This window comes from Daucus carota, chromosome 6 (genome assembly GCF_001625215.2).
Source record: "Daucus carota subsp. sativus chromosome 6, DH1 v3.0, whole genome shotgun sequence".
Taxonomy (NCBI): Eukaryota; Viridiplantae; Streptophyta; class Magnoliopsida; order Apiales; family Apiaceae; genus Daucus; species Daucus carota.
In genome coordinates this window covers 38,329,313-38,341,388 of record NC_030386.2, presented here as the reverse complement: position 1 = coordinate 38,341,388, position 12,076 = coordinate 38,329,313, and the positions used below count along the sequence as shown (strand labels likewise).

At 37.5% G+C, this 12,076-nt stretch overlaps 1 protein-coding gene across 1 annotated transcript; it reads left to right on the top strand.

The window, feature by feature from the left end:
• Nucleotides 1-4,404: 4,404 nt before the first annotated feature.
• Nucleotides 4,405-10,932, top strand: LOC108227311 (autophagy-related protein 11). Its single transcript, XM_017402383.2, is given in 5 exon segments — nt 4,405-6,275; nt 6,975-8,646; nt 9,002-9,219; nt 9,433-9,646; nt 10,192-10,932. Coding segments are annotated over 5 exon segments (3,423 nt in total). The 5' UTR covers nt 4,405-5,331; the 3' UTR covers nt 10,567-10,932.
• The last annotated feature ends 1,144 nt before the right edge of the window (nt 10,933-12,076 follow it).

The following is a 12,076-nucleotide window of genomic DNA, read 5'->3' as shown; positions in this document are numbered from 1 at the left end:
ATATCCAGACTTAACTGTGTAAGTACCTTTACTACTATAATGCCACACTAGCCGATCATTAACATCAGTAAGGCTGAGAGGTATGGATTGAATATCTAAGATAGCTTCATCAGACACATATATCCTCAATTTATTAACATTCCATCTTCCAGCAGTTATAAAATCAGAGACAAATGAATTAGAATTGAATGGACCTTTAGCATCTCGAACACAAAAACGAGGAGAATTTGGAATCCATTTATCAGTCCAAAAATTAATATTTCTTCCATTACCAACTTGCCACCGCATACCTGCCATCAAAACATCTCTACCCTTTAATAAGCTATTCCACAGCCAGGAAGCTCTTGGACCTTTCTTAGCATTCATAAAATTTTCTCGAGGAAAATAGAGACCTTTTAGAACTTTTGCCCAAAAGGAGGAAGGATTTAGAATAAGACGCCAACATTGTTTTGCTAATAAAGCAAGATTAAAGGCTTTTAAATCTCGAAAACCCATACCTCCCTCCGATTTTGCTTTAGTTAAGAGATCCCATTTCTTCCAGTGAATAGATTTAGTAGCAGGGTCTCCTCCCCACCAAAAATTACGAACAGCCGTCATAATTCTATTAATTAGCTTCTGAGGAAGAAGAAAGCAGTTCATAGAATATGATGGAATAGCCTGAACGACAGCTTTAATTAAAATTTCCCGACCAGATTGGGATAAAACCTTCTGCTTCCAGCCTTGCATCTTTTTTAGAACTCTTTCCAGAATATAACTTAACATCTCTGATTTATTCTTACCAAAAACTGTAGGAACACCCAGATATTTACCTTTTTCCGAAGACTCAGGAATCTTCAATACTTCAACAATTTTACTTTTGAGCTCATTCGACGTATTCGGACTGAAAATAATGGAGGATTTGTTGAAGTTGATTCGCTGCCCCGAAGCCAGACAATACTCCTCAAGAATATCAAATAACTTACTGGCCACCAGCTCAGTAGCATGCAGAAAAAACAAAGAGTCATCAGCAAACAGGATATGAGATACCTCTGGACAGTGACGCGTCATTTTGAGACCCATAAGTGAACCTTCTTGAATGGCATTCAAAAGTGATCGAGATAGAACATCTGCAACTAAAAGGAAAAGATATGGAGAGATGGGATCTCCTTGCCTGATACCTTTTTGAGGCTTTAAAGAACAATATTCTTCATCATTAATAAAAAACTCCAGCGATGTAGTTGAAATACATTGAAATATCCAGTTCTGCCACCTAGAATTAAATCCCATCTTACTCATAATAGCTAGAAGAAAATCCCACTCTACACGATCAAACGCCTTATTTAAGTCAAGTTTTATTGCCATTTCAGCAACTAAACCTTTCTTTTTGTGAGTTAGATGATGAAAACATTCATGCGCCACCACAATACTATCCTGAATTTGTCTGCCAGGTATAAATGCTGATTGTTGAGGAGTAATCAAAATTTTCATTATAGGCTTTAATCTATTAGCCAAAATCTTCGAAATAATTCGATAAATAAAGTTACAGAGGCTAATAGGCCTGAACTGACCAAGATTTTCAGGATTAGGCACCTTCGGAATAAGAACCACTTGAGTGATATTTAGTGATGGAGATAGAACACCAGTGGTAAAAAAATCCTTTACAACCGAACAAACATGAGTGCCCACAATATCCCAATACTTACGAAAAAAGAAACCCGGAAACCCATCTTTACCTGGTGCTTTTAGAGGACCAAGATGATTAACTGCTGCTAAAATTTCTGCATCAGACACTTCTTTACAAAGAGACTGATTCATATCTTCAGAAATCATCCTTGGAACTAAAGATATCAAGCGAGAAAAATCTCTATTTCCAGTTGATCGAAAAATATCAGCAAAGTGAATTTTGACAGCATTTTTTAACTCTTGAGTATCTGTTATCCAACGATCATTTGCATCACGAAGCTTGAATATTCTATTTCTCTGCTTACGATAAGAAGCCGTAAGGTGAAAAAAGCGAGTATTTGCATCACCATAATTTATCCAATTCACTCTCGCTCGTTGATGCCAATACATTTCTTCTCTGATTGACAATTCATCAATTTGCATCAGAATTTCAGATTGCATCTTTCTATTAGCTTCAGTGGGAGGTTGATTTTGAACAACTCGAAGCCGATCAGTTAAAGATTTAATGAGCAATTTGTTATTTCCAAAACATTCTTTACTCCATTTTGTAAGGGAAGTTCTACAAGAGCCAAGATTCGCCTGTAAACTATCAGGAGGACAATCAATACCTTGCTTCCAGCTATGCTTTATAATGGCTTCACATTGATCAGAACGGGTCCACATTGTTTCAAAACGAAATCTTTTGTGAAAGTGTTTACGAGGCTCAGTATTAAGAAGCAACGGGGTATGATCACTACCAATAAGGGGCTCATGCGAAAGCAAACATAAAGGATACAATTCCATCCAATCTGCATTAACCAAAACACGGTCAATTCTTTCACGAATGTTGTGAGATTCCTCTCTATTATTTGTCCAAGAATAATTAACTCCTTTAAAAGGGATTTCCAGAAGATTTGCATCATTGATGAAACCTTGAAGCTCCTCTATACTTTTAGATATGTCTGAATTTCCACCTGTTTTATCAGCAACCTCTCCAACCACATTAAAGTCTCCCATAACCATAACTGGAGCAGAAACAGAGTTGATATCTTCAATTATATCCTTCCAAAAGATTCTTCTGATATGACCATTATTAGAACCATAAACAAAAAAGGCATGCCATTGCAAGTTGGTATGAGCAAAAGAAAGTACAGCTCTGATAAGATTATTATTGGCAACAGAAACCAAAAGATTGATGGAATCAAGCCACCAAAGAGCCAATCCACCTGATTGTCCAGCTGGATCCACATAGTAAGCATTAGGCATGTTAATACTTCGACGAATCCTATCCAGCTTTCTTTGTTTATTTTTTGTTTCCATAACAAAAACCACAGTGGGACGATGGACTCTTATTAGTCCTCTTAAATAAGAAATTGTCCGGGGTCGACCCACTCCCTGACAATTCCATGATAATATCAACATTGCTCGTGTGGCTGATTCTGGGCAGCCACCACACCCATCAATTTGTTCACAATAATTCCAGAAGTATCCTCAAGAATTTTTGCCTCAACGAGCCCAGCTTGATCTAAATTCAATAAAGATTCAGAGGCAGATTGAGAATTTGGTTTGGCTGAAGATGACTCAGACTTCATATTTTTCCTAGTAAAAACAGATTTAAATTTCCTAGCACTTCTGCGCTTTTTATTGGTTACTGGAGAAGGAGGCAGAAGACGAGTTTCTACCATATGAGCGTGACCAATATTTTTACTTTTAGATCTCTTGGCTGGTCCCGCATCATCATCATCATCATTGTCTTCTAAACTTTTTCGCTTTAAGGACAACTTAGCAATAGAACAGTTTAACTCCTCTTGGCTAAGAGAAAGTGATAAATTTCTTGAAATATGACTCATTCTGCTATACATATCCAAGCCAGTAGTAAAAACATAGTTATGAATTTCAGGTGGCTCAGTAACATAATAAGAAGGCTGCGCAGCCCTTACACACATAGACTGCTTTCTAGAAGAGAGAATCTCATTGTCTTCTTGTATCATATCCTTATCATTGACTGGCACACCTTGTACATCTTCTACAACTTCCTGAATCCCTTGTACAAAATCAGAAGACTTTACATTACTCTGATTAATAGAATCTGGTCCTGCTCTCTCTCTGAGCGCTGCAGCAGAAACAATTGTAAATCCTTCAGGCTGCGTATTACCTTTCTTCTCACGCTGTGGCTCTCGATCTTTATATTGGCTTGTCCTGATTGCTGGAACTCAAAGCCATGGACCATAATCTTCTGCTTGAGCATGATGCTCTTGATATTTGCAACTATCTTCATCATGTCCAATACGACCACATTCATAACAAAATTTAGAAAGCCTTTCATATTTAAACTCAATCCACAAATCAGACAGACCTGATCTTTTCAAAATAAACCCTGGCACCAAAGGCTTTTTAATATTTAACTCAACCCTGAATCTAAGAAAGCTTCGATGTAACTGAATACCTTCACCTATACAATCTACTTCGACCAAACGACCAATTTTAGCAGCCAACTCCTTCGCAACATCCTTATTCATTCTACCTAAAGGCAATCCATGAGCTTGTACCCAGAATTGAACAGATGAAAAATCAATCTCCGCCAAAGATAAATCTGGATTCCAAAGCACAAGAGCTAGGAGATTACCCATAACTGACCATGGACTATCAGCTAATATTTTATCTCTATCCTCTTTAGTTGCAAAAGAGAACAAAAACAGATTCTGCTCCCAAGGGTTTATAACAAAAGGAGATTTTGTTTTCCAAGCTCCTTTGATGATATTCATAACTCCCTGTTTATTAACAGTACGATTTTCTGACCAAACCTTTCCAATTAAACAAAGCTCCGGCGATTTTGGTTGTTGATTTCGGATAGATTCCATAACAGAAATATGAAGACAAACAAGAAAGATACTGATTTACTATTAATAGAGATGAAAATACCTTGATCAGCACAGCGGCACGGGCTCGTGGAAGAGAGAAACCACCGACTCGCGGGAGGAAGCACCGACTCAGCGATGAGTATAGGTTGTGTTTAGCTCTGAGTAACAGAAGAGAGTAAGTTGTGCTGCCGCTGGTGACTCACTTTCTCCTCTATATAAACAAACACGCTGTTTGTTAGCAATGTGTTTACACAATTCTTGTGAAAAGATATTAAAACACGAAGCGTATCTTGATTAAGTTGTTATCAGATACTTTTATATCTTCATCTATGCAATTGACACGTCATCGATTTCGTTTACGAATTAAGATGATTTTGATGCATTGCGAGCGTTTTGCTTGATTTAGTTGCGTTTAGTGATTTAACCGCTTGATTTTGAGTTTATGTAGTGTTTGTTGTTGTAATTGTGGTGTGATTGTGATATTGTGAGGGTTTTGTGGACTAATTTGCTTGTATTTGTGATTTTGTGTTTGGTTAGGGTTTTTTGGACGTAATTGATTTTGATTTCGTTTACGAATTAAGATGATTTTGATGCATTGCGAGGATTTCGATGTAAATTATAGATTTATAGTTGAAAATTTTGCAAGTGTTGTTTGGTGGGGGTTGTCTGTTCTTAGTTCAAGAATCTGTTGGAAATCTGGATTTGTGTGTGTGTGTGTGTGTGTGTGAGGGGAGATGATTAGGATTTAGTTGAGGATTTTGATGCATGATTGTGGCATGTGTCGGTTAGTTGGTGGTCCATTTAAGAGTAGTTCAGGTTGTATGTAGAAATGGCTTCCTCAAGTGGTTCGGAAGGTGTTGTTCACGGAGGAAAGTTGCTGGTTCATGTAGCTGAGAATGGACATTCATTTGAGCTTGATTGTGATGATTGTACTCTTGTCGAGGATATCCAGCGGTACCTAGAATCGGTTTCTGGAGTCCACTTAAATGATCAGCTTCTGTTGTGTATGGATGTGAAGCTGGATTCACCATGCCAGCTTTCGGTGTATGGACTTCCATCTGATGGCCGAGAAGTTTATATGTTTAATAAGAGTAGGATGCGAAGTAACACACCAGCTCCTGCACTGGAGCGAGTTGAAAATTTTAAAACTCCAGACCTGCCATTGCCGACCTCGTCCCACAATCCGCACCCATTGGATAATGCTTCTGACCCTGCTCTTAAGGCGTTGGCTTCGTATGAGAGACAGTTCAGGTACCATTACCAGCTTGGGCAAGCAATTTATGAACGTACTTTGTTGAAATACGAGACATGTGATAGGTTTTTGAGAGAACAGAAAGTACAAGAGAAGGCACTGGAGATTGCTCGTGGTAATCTCTATCATATCTACAGGATGATATTGCAAAACTATACTGACTTTGCGAAGCATTATGCTATGCAACATCGGAGCCATTCTGGTCTTCTGGTAAAATTCGGGAAGGATGTAGAGAAACTGAGGTCCTGCAAACTTATCCCTGCTTTACAAACGGGAAATCGCAAGTGCTTGCTAGACTTTGTGAAAGAAGAGAACCTAAGAAAGACAGTGGAGGATTGTAGCAACTCCCACAGGCAATTCGAGAATAAGGTATCTGAACTGAGTCAGGAGTTTAGAGAGCTTAAGCACAGCACTGAGCACTTGTTTTCTAGCAACACTTCAATACTTACAGACCTGGAACTTAAAATCAAGGAACGCCAGAAATTTATCACTGAGCAGAAAAGCATAATGCAGACTTTAAGGTTCTCTCCTAATCTCTGTTTTTCTCTTTCTTCGTCCTTTAACACAGCATGTCTAGTTACAGGCTTTTTAAATATATATTTTGAGTTCTGACACTTTTGTCCATGCTGTATTATTTGCGAGTGTCATCTGTATATAATTGATAAGGTAAGCAGTTTGATCTGTAATGTGTAGTAAAGAAACATCGTAATACATACCGACGGCTGTTATAAAGCAGTGTCTAAATCTGTCTAACGTCTATTAGCGCATAGTCCACAAATTTTATGGGGCAGTGTACAACTCCTATTCCCCCCCCCCCCCCCAACCCCAAAAAAAAAAACAAAGAAAAAAGAATATTGCTTAATTTTTCATGAATTTTAGAAAGTTTGCGACATAAATTCTAGTCTTAGTAGTTTATGTAGGGCCTAGAAGAGCCAGAGTAAGAAATTGTGTGCATAATGCATATGACTTCTGTCATTCTGTGTCATTCCAGTGGTAATTATGGGGGTTATTCTATGCTAAAAAATTTAAGGCTGCATAACCGTATGACCTTTATATCATTATCCATATATTCCTTAATAGAGGACATGCTATATGTTGCGGACATATCGAGAGTGTCTTGTGTCAATTAGGATGGAGGCCTTTTTTTAATATATTCCATGTAATATCTTAATTTTGGTAACTTAAATATTATTATTTACAGTCTATGGATGGTAATGCAGCAAAGATGTCAGTACGGTGAAGAAAATTGTGGATGACTGTCTAAGCAGTCAATTGTCATCTTCTCTCCTTCCTCACGATGCAGTTTCAGCTCTAGGTCCCATATATGATGGCCATGATAAGAGTTACCTCCCCAAGATGCAGGATTGTGAGCGATCAATATCCAATCTGCTTGATTACTGCAGGAACAAAAAGGATGACATGAATATGTTCGTGCAGAATTACATGCAAAAGATAGCTGAGATTCAGCTCAACATCAAAGACATGCGTTACACATTTTCTGTTTTCTCCGAGGCAATGTATCGCCAGAGTGAACAATTTGAGCATCTAAAGGTGATCCATGGCACTGGACCTGCATACAGAGCTTGCCTCGCAGAGATAGTAAGACGAAAGGCTTCGATGAAGCTCTACATGGGTATGGCTGGACAGTTGGCTGAATGGCTTGCAACAAAGAGGGAAGATGAAGTCCGTAAAAGAGAGGAGTTTCTGAAAGTACATAGTTCCTTTATACCTAGGGATATATTAGCATCTATGGGATTATATGATACTCCTAACCAATGTGATGTCAATATAGCTCCTTTTGATACTAATTTACTGGATATTGACATATCAGACATAGAACGCTATGCCCCTAAATATTTGGTCGGATTGTCTACCAAGAGTGAGAAGCATGGAAGTTTGAAGGGTTCCTTTTCCTCATCTCATGATAATTTCGCATCAGAAGTCGAAGAGAGTTCTTTGGATGCTACTGATAGGTATAGTTCTGACGAGATCCTTGAGGCTTCTGAGCTGGTAGAGATTGTTGGAACTAGCAAGATGGAAGTGGAGAATGCAAAGCTAAAAGCTGAACTTGCTTCTGCAATAGCTCTAATTTGTTCATATTGCTCTGACTTTGAATACGGATCACTTGATGACAGCAAAGTAGAAAGCCTACTAAACGATGCCGCAGAGAAGACTGCTGAAGCCTTGCATTTGAAAGATGAATATGGAAAACACTTGATCTCTATGCTAAAGAATAAGCAAGTGCAATGCTAATTATATGAGAAAAGGATACAGGACCTGGAGCAGAGATTGTCCGATCAGTATGTTTTGCAGGAGCACAAATTCGCAGTTGATAAAAATGCATCAACCTTTGTGCTTTCCACTGATAAGGCTGGTAATAAGCCAGAAGTATCAGGCGAAGGAGAAGCTCTCATGGCATCAGTAGCTATGGATGACCTTTTCTCTTCCTCCAGTTCAGAACATGTCAAACCGGGAGTTCTTGATAAACATACGAATCCCTGTGAAGGTTTGGATGAGAATATGACAGATTCATCTGGAATTTTAAATCCTCAACTAGATTCATCTATGGTGGAGCATAATCACGGCTATCTGCATTCCCACGAGAATGACTACAAGGAAACAATGTTGGCAGACATGGGAATGGGAATAGCAACCAGTTCAACAGGTAATAGCATGTCCCAGCCTCGTAATACCGTACTTTCTGCTGTTAATGGTGATCCAAATTTAGATTCTAAAATAAGTGGTGAACTTGTGCTAGAGTTGCAACATGCACTTACAGAGAACCCCATTACACTAGATGAGAATAAAGCCAAACTTGCCAACCTGATGGAGGATATTTTGAAGCTCGAAAGGAAACTGGAAATTAATAGGAAGATTCTAGATGCATCTCAGGTATTGAAGGTTATAATGAAAGTTTTTGTTTTGTCTCCTGCTTTTATCTTTTTAGAACAGAAATAGTTATTGTTGACTTGGTTCAATGAAGATATGTACTATTTTTTATGTTACTTTAAATGAGTTCTCCTACTAAATTTTGACTAGTCCGGGTTATAAAATTCTATATGAGTTATCCTTGCTACTGATCTACCTCCTCAGAATCGTCATACTCATATCAGTCATATCCATTATATTCTAGTCAAATGCTGTCAAAAATGCCTCCTGTCCTATGGATCTCATTTGTGTATCAAATCAGGATAAAGAGATTATTGTATGGTTTATTGGACTGATAAACAGTTTCCTCGTATTACAGATGAATTGTGCACACTTGGAGAATTGTCTGCATGAAGCAAGAGAGGAAGCCCAAACCCATCTCTTTGCAGCTAAGAGGAGGGCATCTGAGAATAGTGCACTGCGGGCCTCTGCTGTCAAAATGTGCAGCCTTTTTGAAAGACTCAAAACATGTGTGTCTTCTGGAAGCATTGCTGCTATAGCGGAGTCATTGCTTGGTTTATCTCAATCTTTGGCTAAGTAGGTTTCCCAAACTTTTCTTTCATAAATTTTACCATCTTATCAAGTTCTATTTCTTTTCTTTTTTTTTTTTTGAAAATAGTTCTATTTCTATTATTAGTAATTAGTAATATATCATTAACTCTGCCGTGATCTGTGCTTTAGCTTTTAAGTCTGACATAAATTCTTGTTACTCTGTATCTTTGCCTCATTTGAGATGGACATAAATTTCAGCTCCGCTGGTGACGAGGAGCATGGTGATTCTACAGGGCTTCTGAAATGCATTCACGTGCTTGCTGATAGAGTTGGTGATTTGTCGAAGCACCGAGCAGATCTACTTGATAGGTACTCGAAGGCTGAAGCTGCAAATGATCAGCTCACCAAGGAGTTGGAAAAGAAGACAGAGTTGATCAACACCCTGTACATGGAGCATCAATCGAATGAACAGGTATTTTTTGTGGTAATCAATAATTATTCTTATTGTGTATTGAAAAAGGGAAAAAGACCAAATAAGGTTTTCTTAAGATAAGTTTCATATTCATTCGGAAGTAATTATCTTTTGATGATGAGGCTTTGATGGGCGTTGTCTTGGAAGCATAATAGTGAACAAGCAGAAACAATGTTTCCACACAAAATGGCATGTTTATACACTCGTGTGCACACATAGTCACATACACTAGTGCACGGTGCATATATGCACGCATGCACATGTATAGGAAATTGGGGGGAAAAGAGACGAGAAGCGTAAAATTAAGGAGAGATGAAAGGTCCTATTGGGAGAAAGCAAGTGTCTTCATCATCTAATGCTGTTTCAAATCAGGAACATTTGCTACTTAACAAGCTGGGGACCAAAGGTTTATATATATTCACAAATTGTGTGATAATAATGGTCCTCCTTGGTAGATTGTATGTATATTTCCTCTTAATATTTGTTATTACACTTCTACCCTTAGATTCCTTAATTGAACATTAATACTACTCGTGCTTCAACAGGCAAACGAGGATAAGATATCCTTTGACCGGCTGGAAGTCCATGAGGTAGCTGCATTCATACTCAACCCTGCTGGGCATTACGAGGCTATTGAAAGGAACTGCCATCACTACTACCTGTCCACTGAATCTATTGCTTTGTTCACTGATCATCTTCCACAACGCCCTAGCTATATAATCGGGCAGATTGTGCATATTGAACGACTGGAAGCTAGTCCAGTTCGGTTTGAGCATAATAACAGGGTTCAGGTCCTGACAACTGACACCGGAACAATGTCGGCCGCTAATCCATATAATCTTCCAAGTGGCTGTGAATATTTCATAGTAACTGCAGCGATGTTACCAGAGACCACCATTCATTCGCAGCCCACTTCCTGATCTTGCGAAAGTCTGATACTTTGACATGATGGAAGAAACCAAGTGTACATGCCTGTGTTGTTAACTGAAGTTACAAATTGTTCTTGGTGGGAATCTTTCTTAGGCTGAAGCTACAAATTGTTCTTGCAAGGGATTTTTTATAAGCTGGTCTTCATTTTGTACAGTTAACACGATCGAGTTCAGTTTAAATTCCCCTTCGTAAATATGTAAATTCTCTGTCATTCTTTCTTAAAGTACTCTGTAAGATCTCAACAGTGAGGAGTTGTATATCCATTTTTCTAGAAGCCATGGCTTCTGAAATTGTTGAATGATGAATTTGGACGTTTACTCGTAATCCAGGCAAATGTAGCTGATGTTTTAGGCAGACTTGGCAATTAAATGAAGTCGCCTATGGTATTGATCTGCATCGAGTTGGGCTTGTGTCGTATACATATAATTATAATGCTCAGTTCTTACAAATAGAAATATATATTTGTTTTGGGTGAGAGTAAGTTTTAGTAGAAGCTCTGTTCCAAAAGTCGGTGATTAATCACGATTAGTCACCGATTAATCTTTGTTCCATAGCTCACCGAACTGATTAATTCTCCGATTAATCACCGATCAATTCGATTAATCTCCGATCAATTCAATTAATCCCCGATTAATCTTTGTTCCGTGACTTCACCGATTAAGTCCGATTCCCGCCTTTTACAACACTGAATTGTAGAAGTGTTTTTTTTTTTGTCAAAAAGTTTAAATAGAAGTTTCACCAGAAATTAGATTTGTGTTGTCCATATTTAGCGAGCTCAGTGTAAAAACAAACCAGGCATCTTATTTGAAGTTCTAAAAACCAAAAAAAAATAAAAAATTAGCTACACAAAAATAACATTAAAAACTAATAATTTAATTTGATTAGGATTCAGAGTTATTAGAACTTATCTGCCACAAAACTAGGGCTGAGCACGGGTCCCGGAGATTCTCGTACTGTCCCAAATAACCGAACTGAAAGTTTTGAAAAATTGAAATCCCGTTGACTCTTGACTATATCTGTATTGAACTGTACCGAATTTTAAAATATGGGATGGTTCTGGTTTATATATAAGAACTGTACCGAGAATTGTACCGAACTATATTGAACTGTACCGAACCAAATAACTGAAAATTTGATTGATATATAAAATATATATAATATATATAATATGATGATAATAATAATATATTATATATTATGACATAGTTTGATATACATATTGTTTTCTTTTTATTTTTGTGTTTAATAACTAATATCAAATTTCACAAATATGATGTAATAGCACAATATTTGTGATTTTAATCACTTTTGTGATATAATATATATCATGCAATTGAAATCCATATATCAATGATATAATTATTTATTGACTTTTTAGATAGATTGATTAAATATCATTCATCAATCATATCACTTTTTTTATTATTTGTTTTGCTTGAACTTAGTTTTCTATTTTGCTTCTTTATTTACCAAGTATAACTTGGAATTTTATTGTATAGA